This window comes from Mustela nivalis (genome assembly GCF_964662115.1).
Source record: "Mustela nivalis genome assembly, chromosome: 11".
Taxonomy (NCBI): domain Eukaryota; kingdom Metazoa; phylum Chordata; class Mammalia; order Carnivora; family Mustelidae; genus Mustela; species Mustela nivalis.
Genome location: NC_139030.1, coordinates 50,184,222 through 50,210,053, shown reverse-complemented (window position 1 = coordinate 50,210,053; position 25,832 = coordinate 50,184,222). Strand labels below are relative to the sequence as shown.

The window sequence follows — 25,832 nt, the reverse complement described above, 5'->3', positions numbered from 1 at the left end:
CAGGACCCTGGGATCATGACCTGAGCCGAAGGCAGATGCCTAACAACTGAGCCACCCAGGCACCCCCAAGAAAATTTTTCTAAAATAAATGGAGATTTATTTTAATATGTTAATGAATATGTAGTAGAAAATGGAAGTTTTAAAACAAGTTTTAATTACTGGACTTGAAAAATAAAAGAACGAATTCTTTGAGCAGTCAAGCAAAAAATCAAATCACTTATTTAAGAAAAACTATCACCATGACTTTGGTCTTCTTTATAGCAACACTTCCAACATTTTCAAGGAAAATGTGAACTAAGAATTTTATGTTTAGGCAAATTGTTTTTATTCTGTAACAGTTAAAGGCAAACAGGTTTTGTTTTTAAAGATTTTATTTGGGAGCACAAGCAGGGGAGTGACAGGCAGAGGGAGAATCCGGCTGCCCACTGAGCAAGGAGCCCGACGCAGAATTTGATCCCAGGACCCTGGAATCATAACCTGAGCCAAAGGCAGACACTTAACTGACTGAGCTACCCAGGCTTCCTAGACAAACAGATTTGAACATGCAAAAATTTGGGGGAATTGTTCTCATGAGTCCTTTTGAAGAAACTATTATAATCATTTATTTTAGCCAATGAAGAGGTTACTAGAGTGTTGTTAAGGTTTGAAAATATCTAAAGTGTTAAATGTGAGGGTTAGGATGACAAGACAGAATGTAAACATATGCTCTCACACTGTAGGAGTGATACAACTAACAGTATTTGAGATGAGGAGGGGGAAAAAGGCGGGAGGTAGAATAAATTCACTAATTGCGTAGTCTCTAATAGCTGGGAGTCAAAGCAAATCAGTTTAAGCAGCCAAATCAAGTAATAGAAGTATAAGCATATTTAACAATACAAGAGTAAACTGTGAAAGAGATAAAAATTAGTGTCTAATGTTAGGTGGGAGGGGAGAGGAAATTTGCTAATTTTAAATATTGCTCATATAGAATTATTGATTGAAAACAAACAGAAGAAGATATTACAATTATGGGTAACACCTAGAACAAAAATTACTTACAAAAAGGAAGTAAAATAAAACCATATTTGGTTTGCCAAGATTAAAAGTTTTTTTTAATCAAAACAACATAACAATTAATTTGACAGAACTATAAAGAAACTTATCAGTTATATCAATATATGTAAATAGGTCCACTCATCTAATAAAAACTAATTTAGGTTTGGGTCACGTAGCTGATAAGAGATACCTGATAAGAAAAAGTAATTACAAATATTGAAAATAAAAGTATGAGTAACAGTATATACACAAATACAAATAAAAAGTAGGATTTTTATTTTTACATAGAAGTGGAATTCAGGCTAGAAAGGATTAAATGAAAAGAAGAATTGGCTTTTTCTTGCCAAAGGATACAATTCATAATAATGATGAAGTGGTTATGACTAATATGCATTGTCAGTGTATCCATATACTCAAAGAATGAAAGAAGAAATAATTTAATAGCAAGACATTTTAATTTACCTCTGGGTCATGAAAGATTAAGTGAAAAAAATGTAAAACAGAAGATAGAAATTCTAAGAGGCATAATTAATGAGGAAGATTTAAGTGGTACATTTAGAACCCTGTATTCTGAATATAAAGACCATACTTCCTTTTGAAATATCTTTTAAATACTTACAAAAATAACCTTTATTATATATATACAACTGTAATAAATTTTAAAAATAAGTACAACTTGGGACGCCTCGGTGGCTGGGATTGAGTCCTGCATCAGTCTCCTTGCTCTGTGGGGAGACTGCTTCTCCCTCTGCCTGTGGCTCCCCCTGCTTGTGCTTGCATGCTCTCTCTGACAAATAAATAAATAAATAAATAAATAATCTTAAAAGAAAATAAAAATAGGCATGACTTAGTAATACTAGAATTCAGAAAACAGAAAATTCCTTGCTTTCTTAATCAACTCTTGGATAAAAATAGAAATTCAGAATATTTGGTAACAGAGGGGATGAAGACATCACTCATCTGTACTGTGCCAAAGCAGTACTCAGATGAAAACTCAAATTTCAACACTTTCTTAAACATTAGAAAAAGAAACACAAAACAAATCAAGGCAAGCAGAAGGCAGAACTTAGCAATAAATGCAGAAATTGTGTTAGCAAAGCTATAGAATTGAAAATCAATTCAAAAGTAGTTTTATCTGTAGAAAGTTAGCTAACGCAACTTTAAAAAGCACAAATTTACAACATAAGAATTAACATAATAATCAACAATTACAGAAATGGAGGAAAATAAAAAGGATGTATTTTTATTAATATGACAAAGAAAATATAAAAACTTGGGTAAAATGGAAATTATTCTAGGAAAATATAACTTACCAACTCTGTGTGTGTGTGTGTGTGTGTATGTGTGTGTGTATATATTTATGAATTTGCTGAGTCCCTGCTATATTTTAGATGAAAAAGATACTAAAAATTTCCTTTTTATTTATAGAGCTTACATTCTAGTTACATGTTATTATCTAACTGCCTATTTGAAAAAGTAAAGGAGTCAAGTGAAAAGTTACCACAAACAACACCAGAAAAGATACTATCCCTAGGAATAAATGTAACAAGGATGTGCAAGGGATGTGAAGAAAATTTTCAAACTGTTGAAGGATGCAAAAGACAAATTGGGTAAAGATGCCAGTTGTTCCTATGTTAATTTCTTGAACATTTGGAGTAGGGAAGGCTCTTCTTATTATGACCCCATATTCAGAAGTTATAACAGAAGAAACTGATAAATTCAAACATGCTTTTTAAAAACTTCAAATAAAAAACAAGCAGAAAACCCCATGACGAATTCTAAAACACAAAGACCTTGGTACAAAGTATGCAACCTATGTTATAGACACAGATTTAACTGCACTAACTAATAAATGAAGAAATCTACAAATCAATAAAATACCTACAGATCAAGAAAAAAATGTGCAATAGATACAAAAAGACTGTTCATAAAAAAGAAGCATAAATGGTTTTTCCTGTTTCATAAAAAGAGGAAATCAAGTTAAAAATATACTGAGACATGACTTTATTGATATAAAGTTGGAAAAAAAGTTGAGAAATCGGATACTGTACTCTTTTGGTGAGGCATTGGGAAATGTTGTGGGTACTCTTTTTTTTTTTAAAGATTTTATTTATTTATTTGACAGAGAGAGATCACAAGTAGGCAGAGAGGCAGGCAGAGAGAGAGGAAGGGAAGCAGGCTCTCCGCTGAGCAGAGAGCCCAATGAGGGACTCGATCCCAGGACCCTGAGATCATGACCTGAGCCGAAGGCAGCGGCTTAACCCACTGAGCCACCCAGGCGCCCTCTTGTGGGTACTCTTGCTTGTGAAAGTATAAATTGGGAAAATTATTAGTGAGGGTAACTTTTCAATATCTAAAGCAGTTGCAAATGCTTAGGTCTTTGATCTCCAATATTTGCTTCTAGGAATTTATCTCAGTGTATGCCTGTCTAATGACCTATGACAAGATGATTAATTACAACATTGTTTGTAGTAGTGGAAGTCTAGAAGCACCTTAAACATCTACTAATAAGAGAGTGGATAAGTAAATTATAGCATATTCCGACAGTTCCACAAAAGAAAGAGGGCATTCTTTGTTTTGATACGGAAATGTTCCAAGATACATTGTAAAGTAAAAAACCCAAAGTTCAGAAAGATACATCTAGTATGCAGAGATGTGAGAGTACACATTCAAATTTACTTATATTTGCATAAAATAACTCTGAAAAAGGAATTGATTTAATAACTGGTTAGCTAGTAGGAAGGGGGAGAACAGTAGGAATAAAATGGGAAGGCGAAACTTTGCGTAGTTGTTAACTGGTGAACCATGTGAATGTTTGACCTGTTCAATAAGCTGAGAAAACAAATTGAAATTAAAAGTTGATTCCTGTAGGAACATGGTATAGCCAAGGTATTTAGCAGGATGTGAATTTTTTGTCTTCGCTATTTTTTAATTAAAATAGACCTACAAGGAGAAGTGTAGATGGTATCATGAGTACTGACAGCAAAAACATGTCAAAGTACACACCTCCCTGAAAGCTGGCAAAGGACTCGCACAGACCGAAGCCCAGCACATTTTATAACCTCCGTCCTAATACCGGAGGCCACTTGCGGTATTCCCTGTGTCTCGGACATCTTGAATTGCTTGAGATGCTTTGAAAAGGCCTCATAGGTACATCCTACCTTTGTAACTTGAGGGTGTTCCGCCTGCCTCCTTTATCCCATTTTTGGTGATTTCCTCTGATCAGTAACATGGCATTTATAGTAAAGGAAGGCTAGGACAAATAAAGGAATGGACCTCACTCCGCTGAGTTTTGTTGTGCGGCAGGACACGTTCACATAATTGCGGGCAGGGTGGTCTCTAAGCTCGCCAAGAGAGGGGAGAGAGGTAAGAAAGGGGAGAAACGAGTGTTTAGGGAGTCTGAGACATGTTGTTTACATTCGGTCATCACCACAGTCCTGTTTAGGTGGATAAACAACCCTGACAGGGGAGGGAACCAAGGCTGAGAGGCGATTAGAGTAAGCGGTTGAACCTGGCTGTCGCCTCCTGATGCCATAGAAATGAGTGGGAGACAGACTGGTCTCCTCCGATGGCGAGCCAGAAAGAAGGTCTCTTCCCTGTTCGCCAAGTTGGTGTCTTCAAGTGATGCGTAGTTGATGGGAAGGTCTGATGGGGATCTGGTCAAAAGGAAGGACCAAGACGAGGGATAGAAGGGAATGTGTGAGCCGCAAAACAGAGAGAAGAGGAGGAAAGGGAAGACAGGTTTTGTGGGAGAACTGGTGCCTTAGGCTGAAGTGAGGTCTGTTGAGATTACTCCGCTTTTTTGTCTGCCCTACGTTACCTGGAGGAGTGATCATTGGGTTTAGCATTTTTTTCTTCCTGAGAAAGTGAAACCTTTGAATGATGCCTCTTTGCCAACTCATCCTAACCTAACTCCTTTCCTTGAAGGCTGAGGGCGCTGACTCAGCCAGTTGCCTGTTTCACTGCATCTCTGTGCTGATAAGAAGTGCCAGCGTTAGAGCGAGATTCATGTGTTTCAGTGTTGTTTCCTAATGAGTAACGTTTTTTAATCCTCAGTGGTTATTTATGCCTGCGCTACTAATGGAAGGTCTAGGTCCTCAGTAGTAAATACAGAAAATTTCAGTAGCAGGTAGTAAATTGGTGGGGGGTGGGGATCTCAATTGAGACAAGGGCAGATGCGTTTATAGTGAAGATGAAAATGATCTTGCTGATGCCTTGTTTCACAGCATCCTGATGAAAAGAGATTGGAAGGCCTCTCCAAGCAGCTGGACTGGGATGTTCGCAGCATTCAACGCTGGTTTCGACAAAGATGCAACCAGGAGAAGCCAAGCACGCTGAGGAAGTTCTGTGAAAGCATGTGAGTTGCTGTTTTCCTTTTTGAAAGAAAAACCCAAGTACTCTTCCCATCCCTGAGGTTAAAAATAGAGGCTTCCTGCAGGCTCCAGAAGCCCCTAAAAAGGATGCCACCTGGTGGAAAAAGAGTCCACCCCAAAAATGGAGGAAGAGTAGTTTGTAAGAATTTGTGATTTCCACTTTGGCCTCAGCAAATGAAGTTCACTTTCTCGTGGAGTTCCTACGCAGTCGGCGGATAACAGGGACCTGCCGTGGTGTTTTCAGGCAGCCATCTCTGACACAGAACGCTAGAGGTCATTACTGTAACAGTTGCCATTTTAAGAGAGGGGACTTTGTCAAGATGTTCTTTCCACTGGTGAAAGCTGAGATGTTAGATGTATTATCAGAGAGTCGGGACAATGTCCCACATTCCTGGAGATTTAAGAAATAACTCTATTATATTCCTTCGGTGTCATGAAGCATTGCTTTAAGGTGGGGGATGGAATGAAGTTCTCTTCCATTTCTGAAATGTGAACTTTATGGTGTATCAATTATATATCAATAAAGCAGTTAAGAATAATAAAAGACTCTCCAAGAACTAGCACCGTGCTGTTTTGAAATAGTGACACTCAATACACTTACCTACGGGAAAGATAGAGAAAGAAATACTGAAGCACTGAGCACATTTCTAACAAAGGGAAGATACTGGGCCTTGAGCTCATTGGTCCGTTTGGTCTCCATCCTTTGGGATATGACGGTGCCTTTGTCCAACAGGTCTGTCCTTCGGGAGCTTTTTCCTGACCCCTGGTCTTTGGAACAATAGTGCTGTCCTCGATTGCTCCCTTTGTCGCAGGTTCTTGCTGTTTGGGGTTGGAGGTGCCTTTTCAGCTTTAGCTTTCAATTATGCTGGAAAAGTATTTTAGCAATTGCAGCCTAAACCTTAGAGGGGAAACCTGGAGTTCTGGGAGAAATGAATTAGAGACTGAATAATATCCTAAATTCCTAGGGCTGGATAAACATGGGGAGCGTAAACAGGATCTTTAGGAGGTCAGAATATTTATAAAACCTGGAAAAACAACCCAGTAGATAAAATCTGCAAAGCCCTTCCTATAATTGAACACCGTGGCAGCTTATGGAAGAAGGATTTATGCATCTGGGCTCCAGATCAAAAGGTAGAATTGCTTCCTGGCCTTGTCCCACCATACATGCCGAGGGCCTGGGCTCCGTTGGGCTGCGGGTCTGAGCAGGGGTTGAAACTCATGTGCCATCTTTCTTTCCTCCAGCTGACTTCTTTGGTAGCTCAGTGCAAGTTCTTTTAGATTATACTGAGTCCACACCAGTTTCCTTACCAGTGTGTATAAGAATTCATCACTACATCTTGTTAAAATGCAGATTCTCTTATCAGTCTGGGATGGCAAATGCAGTTGCATTTTTCACAAGTTCCCAGGTGATGCCACTGGTCCATGAACCACAGTTCAAACAGCAGGACTCCACACTAGACCAGAATCTATGTCTTCTCCCCGAATTCTCCCTGAATCTGCATAGCTATAACCAGTTAAAAATATTTCTAAATGATTGCTAAAGACATGGCAAGTGAAGGCACAACGGGGGAAGGGGGAGAGGTAGTACTGAAAGTATCAATTATGATCTTTTTCCTCAAGAAGTTTATTATAATAGTGTCCAGGAGCTATGACAAATACCTGAGTATATGTACATCAGTGGTATTATACAACAAATAGGTGTGTGTGCTACACAATTGGTGTGGACAGTCAGTAACTAATGATGAGAGGAGAAAGTTCAGCTGTGGGCTAGGACACGTGGCAGGGCTGCTGGGACTAGCACTGAGATGGTACTGGTGGCCTTGGACTTCTCTGTTGCAGAGGACCATGCCGATGAACTTTGTTTTGAACCTCTCTTCTTCCTTAACCTCTGGAGTCCCACCAGATTCTCCTGCCTCCCCAAGGCCTCCTGTTTGCATTGGTTATTCTGCACTTTCCCATTTTCTCCAGCTTCTTCTGGGCTTCTTCTCTACATTCAGTCTTCAACCTCTTATTTTCCTCACTCTCCCTTCCATCCTCTGTGCAGAAGTTATTTCCTCTTGCTGGGTTCTTCCAAAGTCAAGGGTCCAATGAAGAGGTTTCTTCTGAGGCATCGTTCTGCTTTCTCCCAACTGGCAACTCTGACTTGCTTCCCCTTCTGACTTCCCTTCTCCTATTGTTTGCATGCCTCCATTCTGTTACATGCCGGAAACTCAAACCAGTCATTGACCGAGCTCCATTAGTTCTTTGTAAAGCCACTGCCATGGCCCAGATCTTAATTACTCTCATAGCTCTCCTTATTGTTTATCTCACACTCATGGATTTCTTTCTACAAAGAAATTCCTGAAATGCTGCTATCATAATACTTGCTCCTTTAGGGCACAAGAACCACATTTTGTTTTTCTTGCATTCTTAGCCTTTCCCACCACATATATGCTGCTGAATAAATATTGGTTAAATGACTGTAAGTTACAGTGGCATTATCTTGGAAGGATTTGCTGATCTAAGTTGGCACGCTGCCTCCTCAAATGAAGAGTGACTATTATACACTGACTTAGCCTAAGATTTGTCTAGGAAAATTATCAAACTATGGAAAGCTCCAATATTACAAAGAAAGAAATCCAGAGGAAGGAATGGGATGGCAAAGGGGAGCATTTAGATAATGTCACAAGGAATAAGGCAGAATTATATTGGTCATTGTAGGTGTGTTTGTGTGTTTTAATTATTTGCTCATCAGTATAAAAAAATGATCTAGAATAGTTGTTCCCAACCAGGGTCGCACTGTGTAATCACCTGGTGAGCTTTTGAAAATGCACACACGTGGCCCTACCCCGGGTTGTCTGAGTCAGCGTAGTAACCCAGGTGAGGTTTGGACATGGACGTCTTGAAAGAAATGTGCTTAGTATTTATGACAAACATTCATGGTTAAGAAGCACTAATCTCTGAAAAAAGAGGACTGCTGTTCAGAGATGCTAAAAATCACATTAGCGAGCAAGACCACGCAGATATGGGACTTGAAGGTCTAGGGCCCAACTGTACAGTTTCTGTCATTTCTCTGTTCTATCTAAATCACTATTTTAGAAAATAGAGTGTCTTCAGGGGAATTGTGTTCCATCTTTCAGCGTATGGAATGGCAGCAAGTTGCATGCCAAACAGTGCTTGTAACCATCTGCTGGCATGTCCAACTTTTGGCACACCCATTTCGTGCAGATGAACTGAGTAGAAGTTGTTCAACAAGTAATGTGTTGAAACATTGACATGCTTTTCTCCCCCCTTCATGCTTGATGTCAGTCATTCCCAGCTATGTTCGTTTGGATGAATTTTCTTCCAGAAGCATTTAAATCTTTATTGGCAACCGAAAGGGAGATTTTCAAGAGGGAATAAAGAATTTATAAAAATGAGGTACCCTGTGATACATCTTCAGAGGAGCTGTTTCTACATGGGAGCCGTGGAACTGGGGGAACCATGCTTTGATGCTGCTGAAGCTCTGCCTCCCCACCTCCAACAGTTGCATCAGGATAATAGGAAAGTAAATAATATCTGCAGTAAAAAAATATCCGCAGGATGAAACAGGAAGGGGCAGAGATAAATGTTCAGAATAAATGGCTTCCTTCTCATTTGTACCCCACCTGCGTTCATCATTTTAAAATATTGTACTGTGCATTTAATAGCATCTGCCTGGGAGTGAAAGTTATATATGGCTTTCGCTTAGGCAGTCTCCACCTGACTGGACAGATAAATCTCCCACACGATAACCTGAAGATATAGGCCAAGGAATATTACACTTTACAGATTAGCACTAATTTATGTGGATCGGCATTTGCTCATATGGAACCTTGTTGTAGGATGAGGACCCAAGACTGTCTTTCCTTTAGGAATTTCAATTTAGAGTTGAGACTGATTAAAACTACTTGCAAATGCTACCAGATTTGGATGCTTCTGTTCAGTGGCAGCAGACTGACCAAAATCTGGGCACCTTTTGAAATTGTGACTTTGTTTCTTCAAAGAAGCCCTGTGATCCTAATTGGTGATTCACTGAACTAAGGATAACTTAGCAGAGAGAAATGAGAAATGAGTGGTTTAACGCATTGTCCTCATACTGCCACTCATTCACTGTTTTATTATTTGGTAGATTTTTACTTGGTCAAATCAGCAATGCTGTCTTGTAACCTCAATAAGAAAGTGGAGCCTAATAATTGAGGGGGAAAAGAACAGGGCTGCATGGGCAACAAGCTAAGTCTCATATCCCTCTATTTCAGATCAGCCTTTGACCTGAACAAATGCATGGTGAATATATTCAACAAGTTGTCATTACCCAGGCACCTGTTTGCCAGAGAACTATTTGTAAATTGCTGTAGAATCTTCTGTATGTTCCACACTGGCGAAGGACACAGTTTTGCCAAAGAGAAACTTCAGTTTTGATTATTTCCACCATCAGATCACAGCGTGAACATTATTTACCACCAAAGTTTCCCTGAAGACAGATGCAGTGTTTGAAGGAATGAATAAGAAAGTATTATCTTCTAGATAAATGGTATCTTCATATTTTTAAGTACTGGGATACATGATCAGCAATGAGTTCATGCTGATCATGAATCTGGAAAAAATTTAATCACAGAATTGGAATACAACCTTTTAGGTTTTTTAAAATTAATTGATTAATTTTCTTAGAGAGTGAGAGATCAGTAGAGCAGGAGCGATGGGAGAGGCAGAGGTAGAGGAAGAGAGAATCTCCAGCAGTCTCCCTGCTGAGCACAGATTCCCACATGGGGCTGGATCCCAGGACCCCGAGATCATGAACTGAGCCAAAATCGAGTCACCCAGGTGCCCCCACCTCTTAGTTCTTGAAGAGCACAAGGTTGAGTTGGTTTTCTGCTATTGTCATGATAGTGGTCGTTTCTCATTAATTCAGAATAGCCCTTAGACCAATGAACAGCATCTTGTCATCCAAAGTACATAGTTACAGACCAATGAACAGCATCTTGTCATCCAAAGTACATAGTTACAGGCCAACTTACTGTTCAGATTTCATTGAATCAGTGAATGTCTTAGTGTTCGAGATTATTCTTGACTATTTTATTTTATTATTATTTTTTAAGATTTTATTAATTATTTGACAAAGAGTGGGAACACAGCAGGGGGAGTGGGAGAGGGAAAAACAGGCCTCCCTCTGAGCAGGAAGCGGGATGTAGGAGCTCCATTCCAGAATCCTGGGATAGGGACCTGAGCTGAAGCCAGAGGCTTAATGACTGAGCCACCCAGGCGCCCCCTATCCTTAACTATTTAAAATGGTTTTAAACCTGTCAATTGTATTCAGGCCAGTTTTAACTCTGGAGCAGAGGTCAGCAAATGTTTCCTGTCAATGGCCATAAAGTAAATACTTTAGGCCACAGGAACCTTGTCACAGTTACAACTGCTGTTATAGCACTAAGACAGCCATAGACCAAGCAAATGTATGTGGCTATGTTCCAACAAAACTTTATTAATAGATACTGAAATTTGAATTTATCATTTTCGTATGTCATGAAGCATTCTTTAAATTTTTTTCAACCATTTAAAAATTTAAAAGCTATTCTTAACTCATGGGTTGTACAAAAACAGATGGCAGGCTGGATTTGGCAAGCGGGCTATAGTTTGCTAAACCCTGCTTTGGGATTACAGTACTCTTAGCAGTTCTTTCAGAGTTTTAGGAAAGAGAATGTGGTCTTACAGCACACGCCACAGTCATCCATTGCACAGAGTGTTGCCATATAATAGAAGCATTGGAACGGTTCTGTAATCAGTATGCCCATCTCTACTATTCCTGGCACATGGTGTCTTGACACCGAGTGGTTGCATTTAACTCAATCAGGCCCTCTCTGAGGTTGTTAGTATTCTCAAGATAGTATTACTTCCCCTACAAAAATTCTGAAGATTGATGAACAGTGTTATAGACAGTCTGCTCTTTTGCCTTGGGTAAGCTTTTGAAACCTTTTCCCTCTTTCTACTGCAGATGTACTGTCTGTGGCATGTGAACTCAGGTTTTCCATTTAGATCAAGCCTCTCTCAGTTCTTGATGGCATATGGCAAGGCCTCCCATTCATGGGTACTGGCTAATTAAAGAAAGCAGATTTTTGCTAAAAATATCAGAGAGGCCAAACTTGGGTCAAGCTGGCTGCATATGAGGTCCTGCTAGTCAGTTTTCTTTAAATCCTACATTGGTCAAGGCTCTGTAGATAATTTTTTCCAAGAATTTTATTCAACATGGAGTTGGATGGAGATGAAAAGAACAGAGGAAATAGGGGATAATTGAATTTATTAGGCCTCATGTTCTTATTTCAGTCTTATCTCCCATTTTTGAATCTATATGCCATTTCTTGTTGTTTAATCTTTTTTTTCTTTTTTAAAAGATTTTATTTATTTATCAGAGGGAGAGATGGGGAGAGAGCTAGCACAGGCAGACAGAATGGCAGGCAGAGGCAGAGGGAGAAGCAGGCTCCCTGCCGAGCAAGGAGCCTGATGCGGGACTTGATCCCAGGACGCTGGGATCATGACCTGAGCTGAAGGCAGCTGCTTAACCAACTGAGCCACCCAGGCGTCCCTTGTTTAATCTATTTTAAAAGTTATTTCTCATTTCATTTTTTTTATTTTAAAAATTGTATTCATTTATTTGACAGAGAGAGACAGAGAGAGAGGGAACACAAGCAGGGGGAGTGGGAGATAGAGAAGCAGGCTTCCTACTGAGCAGGGAGCCGGATGTTGGGCTCGATCCCAGGACCCTGGCATCATGACCTGAGTCGAAGGCAGATGCTTAATGACTGAGCCACCCAGGTGCCCCAAGTTATTTCTGATTTTAGAACAAAATCATGAAAATCATTACAATCATCTTTGATTATAGAGGATGTGTAAAGGCGCACATTATGTTCCTAAAGTTTGGGGAAAAAAACACTCCACGGCCTACCACCCAGAAGTACTTTAGCTTTTCCTACTTATTAGGATTATGTTTTATACATGTGCCTGCACAAATTTACATAGATGCTGTGTATCTAAGTTTGGTGCCTGCCCTCCTTGAAATTTCTTTATGGAATCTGCTATATAAGAAAGCTATAGGAACATTATGTTTTATGCTTTACCTTTAGGATCTGTGAGTCATGATTCCCTTTGTATAGTCAGTTGTGCTATAACATGACATACACAATCCTAAAAATCCTAAAAATGGCCGTACTGTGCAAAATTGTACAACACCACGGTATAACACAGGGCTTAGGAGAAAAATGAGTCAGGGCACAACACTCAAAAACTTCATCAGGGGCATTAAAAATCAGATGGAGACCTAATAGAAACAGCACAGTGTTATACATGGTAAGTAGTTAAGAAATGCATAAAGACTATAATAAATATGGTATTTTACCTTGAAAAAGACCTGAAGTTTGCTTGGAAGCTGGTGCTGGTGTGTTGGGCTAGCTGCTATAACAAAATACAACAGGCGGCCTTCTCCCTGTGTTCTCACAGGGTCTTTCCTCTGTGCGTGTTTATCCGTGGTGTCCCTTCCTCTTCTGATAAGGACACCAGTCATTTTGGAATAGGACCCTACTCTTATAAACTCATTTAACCTGAATTGCCTCCAAAAGGCCGTATTTTCAAATATAGTTACGTCAGGGGTTAGAGCTTCAACTTGAGAACAAGCCAAAGGTCAGCCCATAGGGGCATTGGGAGAGTTAGTTACAGCTGCTGAGTTTCTGTGATGCAGTAGAAGAAGGGGGATCTGAAATTTTTTTTTTTTTTTAATTTTATTTATTTTATTTTGTCAGAGAGAGAGAGAGAGAGACAACGCGAGTGAGCACAGGCAGACAGAGCGGCAGGCAGAGGCAGAGGGAGAAGCAGGCTTCCTGCCAAGCTAGGAGCCTGATGTGGGACTCTATCCCAGGACACTGGGATCATGACCTGAGCCAAAGGCAGCCGCTTAACCAACTGAGCCACCCAGGCGTCCCAGGAGATCTGAAATTTGAGAGAAGACTTTGATAGCAGGTGGATGTGTCCCATAACATGTAAACTGAGGTCACATGGAATGTTTGAGGGGGGTTTGTATGTATGTGTGTGCAGGTGTGTGTTTTTTGTATTTCCTACAAAATGGCTCAGGTCAACTCAGCACATTTCTATGTTCATCCAGTGTTTCTGGCAAGTGAAATCGTGCATAAGCCAATATAAAATTTGTGCTGTGCTCACCTAACAGTGCAGGATACTTGTGGTTTCACAACCAGCCTTGTACGGCGGGACTGACTACATAGGGTAGTGGTGGAGGGGGGTGAGCTCTGGAGCCCAGGCAGTCTGAGTTCTAGCCTTCCCTCTCAGAAGAGTTTGTGGGATATTTGAGAGAGCTGTTTGGCCTCCCTAAGCCTCAGTTTCTTTATCTGTTAAATGGGCCTATTGGTAGTGTCCACCCCGTAGGGCTGTTGGGAAGACCTTATGTGTTAACACATGAAATGCTTAGAAAGGTTTCTCCCGCAGAAGGGGGTCGTAAATTCGAGCTACCATCAATACCACCACATTGTCTATTGTTAGGCAAGTTGGTGTCACAGAAGCAGAAACAAATAGCTGGTCGTCTGTCATAACCATGGGATGGGAGAACTGTCGGCATGTTCCCTGGTAGAGGCAGCTGTGGTGTGTGTTGTTCTGGGAGGAGGCCTTCAAGAAGATGCACAGAGAACAGGTTCTTAATTTAGAACGAAGCTCTTTTCTTCTGTGGAACTCCAAGGAGGCAGCATCACGTGGATTCGCAGGCCTGTCAGCTTGGGCTTTACCTCCACACACGAAAAGGAGGCAGAATCCATGCGAGTTCAGAACGGCAGACCTTTGGCTTGCTGCTGTGGAGCGACGTGACAGAAGTGGATGAGAAAAGGTGTCCTACTTCAGCAGGGATGGATGCCCACTGTGCCGCTAGAAGCCAGAGCTTTTGAAGCACCGCATGAGAAATGTCAGAACACACAGTGAATATCTTTGAACCACAGAGATTTAAAATCTGCCCAGGTGATTCTGAGGAGGACACAGCTTGCCTCTCCCAGTGGGGAGAGAGGAACAAAGCCTGGAGCGCAGCGGGGCTGGCCTGAGTGGAGCCACCTCTGTGAGGGCCAGGATGGTCCCACCAGCCTGAGGAGGTCGCCATGGCTTCTGGGGATAAGAGTTTGCGACTAAATGTTATACTTTTTGGTTACCTACCAGGTGAAGGGACCACAGAGGCAATTGATCGAGAACAGATTTGAGTTTGGGAATCAAATATGCTGGGTTCATGTCCAGACACAAGCTCTTTCACCGTTAGTGAACAATATAACTTTGCTAGGTCCCAGGTGCCTCTTCTGTAAAGGAGAAATAACTCCTATTTATCGGGTCATTCTGGAGATTAAATGAGAGGGTATAGGTATAATGTGCATCTCTTAGTGCCTGTTTCCCTTTCAACTGGGTTTGCAAAGTTGAGTAAGCAACAGTTTCTTTCTTTCTTTTTTTAAAATTTTATTTATTTATTTGACACAGAGGAAGAAAGCACATAAACAGGGGGAGCGGCAGGCAGCGGGAGAGGGCAAAGCAGGTTCCCCACTGAGCAGGGGTCCCCACACGGGGCTTGATCCCAGGACCCCAAGATCACAACCTGCTCTGAAGACAGATGCTTGACCGACTGAGCCACCCAGGTGCCCCGAGGAAGCAATAGTTTCTGAGCAATAGATTCTGCATATTAGTAAAGTTATTAGTACTTCAGGAAATATCACCTGTAAGTGATAAGGTTCTTTTCTAGAGCCTTCCCGTTGTTGCCTCACCTGTGGGGTGTTCTGGGTCTTGTATCGTAATATGCCATCAGGAGAACCATATTTTAGATTGTTTGAGAAGGAAGCACATCGTTGCTCCCTCTAGGGAATCCAGGCGGCTTCGCCCTCTCTTTTTGTTCTTTTACCCCGTCCCTGCTTCTCTCCCTCCCACCTCCTGCTGTTACAAGAGCAGGTGCCTTCTGCTTCCTCCTGGCTAGTCACCCTTTGGTGATTAGCTGGTGAGGGCCACAGCCCTTTTCAAAGAGTGGACAGGAGGCTTAATGGAATACTCAGCTATTAGTAATTGGATTGTAATTATCTTAAAACTTGATACATTGCACATGACTCCTGATATTTGAATATAGCACCTACTAATACAGGAGTGAAGGTGTTTGTGTGTAAGATGGGGGTAGACACTGGACAAAGCAATGGGAGGCCCAGCTGTTCCCCTGCTAAGTTCCCAGGGCTTTAGGGGAAGCAGGTTTTAGAGAGTTACATGTAGACTGTCCCAAATCTAAATTCATAAATGAGCCCTCTATGAGATTGGAAACTTAGCTAAGCAATTAAGGCCAATTACTTTCATTTTAAATGCAAGTCGAGCTGCTGACATTGTCTATAGGGCTGTCATATTTTAGAAAAATCTCTTTAAATCTGGCCATTATTTCTTAGTACCATCTCTTAGCAGTTGCCAGCTGATGAGAAGCTGTGTCTTGCTCTTAGGGCTCAGCTGTGTAGACAGACACTGCTGCTGCTCTACAGAGCATATGATGGGAGTGAGGCCGCTGGTGCAGCTTCATACACAGGGTGCGTCCCGGTCCACGGGCAAGGCTAGCCGCAGAATTGGCAGGAAAGGTGAGTGCGCGAGACTTGGACATATTACTTAATCCTACTGGGTTCTGAACTCCTGTATTTAGCCACGGATGAAATAAAATTGTGTATATTCATCTTCTTTATGATCATATAACATCTAGTCTTCTTGCAGGTGTGGTGGGCACCTGATGCTGTAAGCGGCCCAGACCCCAAGCAGGGAGAAAAAAGGCTCATGAGGTTCACGGAGTTTATGCTTTCTTCTGGGTATTTTAATAGGGCTTTGACCGTTCATCCTCACCACCACCCTTTGTATTATGTTAGGTATCACAAGCCCTTCTTAACTCCTGAAGGAACGGAAGCAGGTAGAGTAGAATAAGTGACTCAGCGGCACTCAGCTGGTTAAGTGACAGAGCTGGGATTTGTACCCAGGCTTGCTCCAACCCAGGGGCTTGAGGGAGGAAGCTCAGGTCATACAGAGCAAATACAGAAAGGGGCACTTGGGTGTTTTCATCATTGTCTCCTCTCCTTTCCTTTCCCTTCCGCCTCCAGTTTGTGAAAGACTAGAATTCAATTCCCTTGCTCTCTTCTTGGTCCACCAGTTGCACTTTTATTCATTCTCCGCTACAGCCCTTCACTAGGAGACTAGTGATTTTCACTGTTTGCTTTTACCTCTGCTATTAAACTGTCCAGCACCTTGACTGCTGGGACTGTCTTATTCATCTTTTCATCCCCACAGGTCAGCACAATGCCTGGTGCTTTGTAAGACCCCAATAAATGTCTGCTGAATGAATCAATTATTTAGATTAGGGATTGATTAAACCTCTAGGGACTGAAGGGCTGAATTTAATTAAGAAGCACCTCAAGTTTGATGTCTTTCAAAGAGTCCTAGTAAGATCCAGGTGGGAGGGAGTGGGATAAGAAGGGCCTTCTGGCAGAGGTAAACTTGCTGAATTTTTAAGGATGATTACACTGGCCAGGTAAAGATAGAGAATGAGGGTGCCAAAGGCTGCCCCAGGGAATAGAAATTGCCTGGAGAGCAAGGTGGACTTGAGGAAGGTCTGGTCAGCATGAGTGGTGGATAGGACAGGAGACGCCAAGAGACAGGTGTGACCCTATTGCCAAGTGCAGGCACTGGACAGCTCCTCCTACGCTCTCCTGCCTACGTAATGAGGTCCGCCCGACCTTCCACTTGAAAATGTCCTCGCCTTGCCTGCATTTACAACATTCATGTTTACTAAGGGCTTGGCTCATTGACGAATGCAATTGGCTGTTATTACCAGTGCATTATACCAACGTCTGACTCCGTTTGAACCCTTTAATTTTTTTGTTGAAAGAACACTTGCTCATTAAACATCAGTCTCTCGTTTAGATATGTAGTAGAGATGATTTTGAGTAGCCACCTTCTGTGTTCCTCATGATGTCTGTCTTCCAGCCTTTATCTTGTCCTGTGAAGAGGATAATGTAGTGCATAGAATCATCATAATGATTTCTCCCCTTTGCTTTCCCACCTCCCATACAAACATGCAAAAATTAAATATCCAAAAGAAAAAGAAAGAAAACCATGTTACATTCTTACCTCACTATTAGCTGTATCGACTGTGTCATATTTTGCAGAGAAAAAAATCAGGGTGTGGGACCCATGATAACGGGTAGCATGCCATTGACTCAGCATTCTGCAGTCAAGGTTCAACATTAAAAAAAAACAAAACAAATCAGGACATGCAGTCAGAAAAAGAGGAACGTGCTTATATGGTTTGGAGCAATTGAATATTAGCAATCAAGATAGTCCCAGAAAATCCGGAAAAAAATAATGCACCCATAGGAGATAATTCGCCTCAATTTCCCAAATGGTTACAGAGGATGTTTATGTGGTAGGGGCTGGGTGCTGGGGAATTTAAAGGTAAAAAGGATAAAATTGCTGCTCTCTGATAAGAGTGTGGGAGGGGAAAAAGCACAACAATTTTGAAAAGAGCTGCCGACAAATCTAGCTCTCCCTGGGACCTGGGCTGAGTCATTGTATTGTAACGAGTACCTCTGGGTTAGAAAACGGAAGTTGAGATAAGTAAGAACTGGCCAATGTAAACAGCATCTTGCGAATGCATTTTATGATGATGTGGGGACAGAATTAATATTGAAGTACAAAAAACACTGAATTTTATTTATAGAATTTTTATCTTTCAAACGAACAGTATTTGTCTGTTGATATCCTTGGAATAGCCAAGTGACCATCTTGTATTGGGATTCTGCCAGAACTTCCTACACTGACGCGTATACCATCAAGCCTCATTGTGTTTATTATTGTTCTGGGTGCTAGGAGAGTCATTGTGCATGCAAATTCCTTACTTATGGGGGAACTTAGTTGGTGATCCAAGTAAGATTATTTGGTGAATCCAGCTTTCATCCAGAGCCCTCAGTGATCTTCCTTTTCTGCCTTTCTTCTTTGTGGGTGGGAGGGCGGGGGCTGGGATAGGTGAGGGGTTAGAGGGGTGGGATTCCTGTGAGTGCTTTCCAGCTTACATCCGGCTCAACCCAGTGATGGGAGGCTAGGATACTGTTCACAGGAAGACATTCTCAGTGTGTGGGGATTGTTGTCCATGCTGTGACTGGTGAGATCTGAGAAGCTTTGGGCTGCTTCTGTAGCATGGTTGATAAGCCTGTACAGATCTCAAGAAATAGCTAAATACAGAATTTCCTCCAAAGTTGTTCCTTCCATGTACTTTTCAGTGGATGCTCTTGTTTTTCTTCTGTTACCCACTGAGATGGCAGTTCTCAGTGAATATTTTTCTCTCTCATCATGAATTTTAGTTGTGGAAATGCATCCAACTTGAACAGATTTTCATTCTTATTCTGAAATAGGATTTGAACCTGTGGGTATCATTTCAGTTTGATTGATTAAAAATAAAATACTGTTTTATCTTAAATTACGAAGGGTTCATATGAATCCTGGGTAAACCTCTGGTGTATTAAAATCTAAAAACCTTTCTTGGTTCATGGATTTAAGTGTTCTTATTTCTGTTTCTTTTCAGTATTTAGGTGGTTCAATAAGCAATTTTTTGAGCATTTACTACATGCTGGGTTCTGTATCACATGCTAAATGGAAATTAGGACCTCTTTCCTTTTTTTGATTGATTTATTTATTTTAGAGAAAGAGAAAGAGTGAGAGTACACACATGGGAGGGTTAAGGGCAGGGGGAGAGGGAGAAGAGAATCTCCAGCAGACCCTCTGCTGAGTAATGGAGCCTAACATAGGGCGGGACTCGATCTCATGACCCTGAGGTTATGACCTGAGCCAAAACCATCAGTTAGATGCTTAATGACTGAACCACGCGACACCCCAGGACCTCTTTCCTTGATGGATAAATGACAATATCTCTTTCCATCACCCTCTAAACCCCAATTTCCATAACTGTAGAACAGGGCTAATAATCTTAAAAACCTGACAGAGTTGTTATAACAACTAAAATAATTCTTATAAAGCACCTTCAATATGCCCACCACATTGTAAGAATTCAGGAAAAGTAATTACTTTAGATCAATTTGCATTTCTGTGTGCTAGAGGTGGCAAAATGAATTGAATTCCCCACCTAGTCAAATAATATCATTCTAAGTTTGCTTAATACCCTAGGGTACCACACTACCATCATGTGTTTTATCCAGTGCTTTATTTCTTTTAAATCCCCAAATATCTGAAGATGTAATTACTTGGTAGATGTGATGTGATGGTTTTGTTGAAGGAACTAAAACTCATCATTTGAATAACTAATTCTTGAGTCTCTATAAGAAAATCTTCTTGGTGGTTGGAGTAAGAACATGGATTTCTGGCTTTTAAAGTAGGGTATAGTTTGAAACTACAGTCTTATTTGTCTAGAACAGCAGGAGGTGGAACTCATGGAGAACTAGGAGGTTTAGATCTTAGGCAAAGAGGTCAGGGCACACAAGGCCCAGCTGGCACAGCAGTCTAGGGGACCAGTCCTACTTGCCTATCTCTACCACTTATCAACTCGCCCAGACTCAGTTTCTTGAAACTTAACTAATCAAAATAGTACTTCAGATTGAAAAATGGGGCCATAACATTGTTCTGAGCATACAGGGCATTCACGCCTTAATAAATGTCAGCTTACCTTATACTAATGATCATTAGTAGTGCTGCCATAATTAACACTGAGGCAAAGAAGGGGCTCCTCTGCATGGATTCACTCTTGAACAAGCTTTACCTTTTTTTAAGAATTTCATGAGGATTTCTAAGAATGGCTTCTACTGCTAGGTGGTGGTGGCATGCTTGTTCCTGCCTTTGCTTATGTTGTCACCACCTCTAGATTCCCTACCCTCCACTCCCAGTACCTTTCCTGCTGCCTTATTGTCTTGACAGATCTCTGCTCAACCATCAGATCTTTGGTCAGCTTCATTCAGCAAACTATAGGCATTTATTAAGTGACAGATTTATGCCAGGCACAGGGCTTGGTGGCTGGTGGAGAACAGATCTGGAAACAGATCATTATGACTTGTGTGACCTCACCTACTCCAAGAAGGAGGCACGTACTCCGATCTCTTTTTCTCTAAGTAGAACGGACAAGTCCCACATTTGTGTACTCCTTTAATAATAACAGTAAGAGTTCACCGCTCTTACTTCTATTTCTTTCTTTTTTTTTGAGAGAGATAGTGCACAAGCTGGGGTGGGGCAGAAGGAGAAAGAGAATCTTAAGCAAACTCCGTGCTCAGGTCGTAGCCCAATGTGGGTCTCGATCTCACAACCCTGAGTTCATGACCTGAGCCAGAGTCAAGAGTCGGATGCTTAACTGACTGAGCCACGCAGGCACCCCACTTATATTTCTTTTTTTCTGCTAGCCTATCAAGTTCTTCATTGCAAAGAGAACATCTTATTTTGAATACCCAACATCTGGGATTGTCACTGCATATGGAAGGTACCCAGTAAATGTTTTTAGGACAAATTAACACATATTTTGGGGTTAATGACCTTCTAGGGGTTGTTTGCCACATTTTTGTTTCATGTATTGCCCAATTCTATTTTGAGTGCTTACTGTGTGCTAGGCATTCCTTTAAGTCCTTGAGACATAGTTTACATTTCACTGGGGAGAAGATAGTAGATAAATAAGTAAAACATATAGGACAGCAGTTGGCTCAGAGTACTGTGGAGGAAAATTCTGCTGAAAGAAAGATCAGGAGTATCTGTGGGTATGAACATTTACAGGTTGTCAGGGAAGTCATTCCCGACAGCATGGTGTTTGAACTAAGGCCTCGAGGAGGTGAGGGAACCTCATGCAACAGAGGAGAAGCAATTGCAAATACCTTGAGAAAGAGTGCACCTGGCCTGTGGGAGGTCTCAGGTGTCTAGGGTTGAGGGAGAGTGTGGGGGTAGGGGAGTAGAAGGCGAGGTAAGGTGGTGGCAGATTGTCCAGAGCCCTATAGACTCATGGGAAGACTGGGTGTTTTACTCTCAGGATGGAACTCTTGGAGCATTTTGGACTGAGGAGTGATGCAGTCGATTCATATCCTAACAGGTTCATGCCAGCTGATGGGTTTAGACTGGATTTGGGGGAGTTAAAGCAGGAGCTGGAACCCAGGCAGGAAGCTTCTGGGATAGGAAGCAGGCAACTAGAGTCACACACATTATGGGCTTGTGGCAAGTCCAGAGGTCGCTTCTTTTATTTTAACGAAATAGGAAATGGCAAGAGAGCATCGAGGGAGTAGGAGGTATTAGAATTTTTTGGAGAGAAGAGAAAGTGTAATATAATTGTCTGGAGGTGTATTTATCAATTTCTCTGGCTGGAGTGTGTCTGCACGTGGGATGGTGGGCAGTGAGGGCAGTAAGGGACATGTGTAGATTGCCTTTTTTAGGAATGAGGTGTCAAGAGAGTGCGGTCACCCATAGGTTGTCCTCTCTAATCAAAAAGTTGCTGGTTTGGGGGCACTTGGGTGGCTCAGTTAGTTAAGCGTCTGCCTTCAGCTCAGGTTGTGAGCTCGGGGTCCTGGGATGGAGCCCTGCCTCCGACTCCCTGCCCGGCGGGGAGCCTGCTTCTCCCTAGGCTTCTCCCTCTGTTCCTGCTTGTTCTCTCTCTCTCTCTCTCTCTCAAATAAATAAATACAATCTTAAAAAAAAAAAAAAAAGGTGCTGGTTTGGGATCAGCCCTTGCGAATGCAGTGAGTGGCAACTGGTGTTAACCAGTGTTAGGAACTGAATGGTTGTGTCCCTCCAAAATATATATGTTGAAACCCTAAGCCCCAGTGTGATGGTATTTGGAGGCAGGGTCTTTGGGAGATAGTTAGCTTTAAATGCAGTCAGTCATGGGGTGGTACCTATGTGATGGGATCATTGCCCTTAGAAGAAGAGGAGATACAGAGTTCTCTCTCTCTCTCTCTCTCTCTCTCTCTAGGTGCTCGCACCAAGAGCCCACACGCACACACAAATAGATAGTAGCCATCTGTAAGTGAGGAAGGGGTTCTTGAATGAAAACTGAATGTGGCCACCCGGTCCATGTTATTTTCTGATAACAGCCAGAGCTAAGACAACCAATAAGCATTTGCTCATTCTTTATCATTTCCACATTCATTGTTTACAGGAGATGTTTGCTAGGGGAGGGAGGGCCAGTCACTCGCCTCCTTCAGTTGGTCTGCAACTTTGGAAAGACCGAGGGGACAAAACTGACCCATGGAGCCTACTTTGCATATGGTTGCCTTTAAGGAAAATGTCCCCATCTTAATAAGCACTATTGTATCTTTTAGTTCATTATCCTGTGAGCTGCTGAGGTAGTAAATTCTTATTAAATTGGATGATGTTCCATTCCAGACTCCCTTCTGTCCTAAGAAATTCTGTACCACATGCTGAAAATTCTTAAGCTGTCACATGGATTTCTCTTGAGCTTTGGATGATTTGATGCATTAGATATTTTTATTTAATTTATGCTTTTAATTTTAAGAAACACATCCAGATATGCCTGCAGCTAGCCAGCCAGTTTTCTAAATCTGCATATTAATAAGAGAGAAGAGAGAGGGGAAAAAAAGGCAGTGTTTTTTCTTTCCTCGTTTTTTCTCTTTATAAGCACATTGTATCCCCATAACGGGTATTAGATCCAACTTTACACCTTTAAAAATAAGGAATTCACTAGGAAGACAATCAAATAAGCAAATCAAGAACTATAAGGGATGCATTTTCATAAAATCCAATGAGTGTAACTTCTTTGATACTTAAAACTAATCTATGCCTCTGATAATTATTTCAAATAAAATCCCCTTTTTAGCTAATATTATTAAATGTTTAATTAAATGTTTGCAAGATCTGGTTTAATGACTCAACTCAAATAAAAAATTATGTGTAAATATAATAAACTTTTAATCCCACTAGCAAGAAGATCATTTTTTCAGTTAATTTTAACTCTTTGCTATCAGGATGCTAATATATGCTCCCAGGAAGAGAGAACAGTGTAATGAATCTCCGTGTATCCATCATACAGCTTCAACTGTGATACACATCCTGCCATTCCCTTAAACTGAAAGTCATAAAAGTTACAACTTTAACAGACAAAACTGTAATATATGGGATGTGGGTACAAGATAATATACTTAATTAATATGCTTCGAGATGAAGCCTCCAAACTAGAGCCTGCCAAGATTTGAAAGTGGCCTGATTGTTTCCGCATGGCCTCAAGTTCACAGGGTTTACCGATTCTTATTGAGCCGTGTCCTCGCAGGTTACGCTTTGGTAAGAAGTAACTGCTGAGAGTTCTCTGCACAGTGTGTCCCAGCATCCCCCCCCTTTTTCCCTCACACATTTTGTCCCAGCATCCTCCCTAATGTCTTTTTTTTCCTCTGCTTTTACCTCTTTTTCATTTCTTCCAAGTCCAGCTCAGGTGCCTTCTACGAGGTTTCCTCTGATCACCCCACCCCTTGTGGCCCCCGTGTCAATCCCTGCCCGCCCCCCACCCTCTCCCCCCCACCCCACCTGGAGTTCCTGAAGAGTCCTGCCTCTCTCCCTGCCTCTGCCCTGAAGTAGAATCTAAACTGGTCACCTTGGCCTGCAAGGCTCTGCATTGTCGGGATCTTGGCTGTCTACCTCTCCGACTTCATCTCCTCTCACTAGGCTCCAGTGACATCCGTGCGCTCTGCCTGCCAAGCCCATGCCTGCCTATAGGCCTTTGCACTTCCTGGCCCCTCTTCCTGGAATACTTTGCCCCACATCTTTGTCTGGCTGCTGCTCCTAGAGGCCCCCCACCAAGAGCCCCTTGCAGATCACAACACTGCTTTCTTTCCAAGAAAGAGATACTATCACTTTTGTGGTATTCATTTTCCTTTACTTTCAGTCTTAACCATTTAAACATGTATTCCAAAACAACATAGGTTCAGTTTTTGGTCTGTTTTTAAACTTAATAGGAGTAGAACCATACCGTATGTCTTCTTCTGTGCCTTGCCTCCTCTGCTCAGCAGCGTGCTTGTAAGGCCTATGCGTGCTTCTCTGTAATTTTTCCATTTTCACCACTGTATGGTATTTCATGGTATAAACATACCACAGAGTTCTCTCTTCCAACACTTTTGGATATGTGTGTTGTTCCCAGCCTGGCATTAAGAACTAATGCCAGGGGCGCCTGGGTGGCACAGTGGGTTGAGGCCTCTGCCTTCGGCTAGGGTCATGATCTCAGGGTCCTGGGATCGAGCCCTGCATCGGGCTCTCTGCTCGGCAGGGAGCCTGCTTCCTCCTCTCTCTCTGCCTGCTTCTCTGACTACTTGTGATCTCTCTGTCTCTGTCAAGTAAATAAATAAAAATCTTAAAAAAAAAAAAAAGAACTAATGCCAGGAGTATTCTTGTACACATATATCTGGGCACAACATCATGAATTTCTCTACTGTGTAAATAGGAAGAGAATTTGGGAATGTGTAGGTTAACCATAAATTAATGTTCCAACTGGGACATTTATTTTTATTTAAAAATTTTTTTTTATTTTAATTTTTTTTTAGTTTTTAAAAATTTTATTTTATTTTTGTCCTTATAATTTTTTTCTTTCTTTTTTTAAAAAATTTTTAAAATTTATTTTCAGCGTAATAGTATTCCTTGTTTTTGTACAACACCCAGTGCTCCATGCCCAACTGGGACATTTTTGTGTGGACCAAATGCTAAATTTGACAAGATTTCAGGAAAATAGGTAATAACGGTGATTTTCCCAGGCAAACTGAGATATTTGGTCCTGTATTAAAAGTATATCTTCAAACTTAGAGATAATATTAATATATTTTCTAAAGGAATTGTTTGCATTTATACCCCTACTAGAAGTGTACAAGAATTTCTGTTGCTCTACATCCTCACCAACACGGTACTTTTACATTTTGTATTGTTTACCAGTCTTATTGTGGTTTCCATTTGCATTTCTCTCATTGATGAAATGGAGTTGTGAAGTATGTTTACATATTTTTTTAATGAATCTGTTTGTTTTTTAGCTTGGCTTCAGTTTTTTAGCTTGGCTTCAAATCCCAATGCAAGATTTTAATATTAAGTAAATAAGTAAATAATTCGTATTTTATTACTATTTTATATAGAACTTTTTCTATTATTAGTATATTTTGGATGCAGCGATGATTTAGAAATATGTTTTCCATTTTCAGATATGTGGCCATATATAAGTTATTTTAAAATGATTTTTAGCTCAGGGTAAATGTTTATGCTCCATATGATTTTTCTCCTTAGAAATTTATTGAGATTGTTTTAAAGTCCACTGTATGATAAATGTTTATAATGGTCATTTGTATGCTTTAAAAAAGAATGTGAATTTTGTAATTGCTGGTTATAGTGTTATATATATTTCTGTTTGGTGAAGATTTTAATCATGAGCTTCAA

At 41.1% G+C, this 25,832-nt stretch overlaps 1 protein-coding gene across 2 annotated transcripts in view; it reads left to right on the top strand.

Moving 5' to 3' along the window:
* CERS6 (ceramide synthase 6) overlaps positions 1–25,832 on the top strand; it is a 314,028-nt gene that overhangs the window by 91,048 nt on the left and 197,148 nt on the right. For both annotated transcript variants that reach the window (XM_082689256.1, XM_082689255.1), the window contains exon 3: positions 5,262–5,392. In XM_082689256.1, coding sequence (XP_082545382.1) covers positions 5,262–5,392 — 131 coding nt within the window. The remainder of the gene's footprint in view (positions 1–5,261; positions 5,393–25,832) is intronic.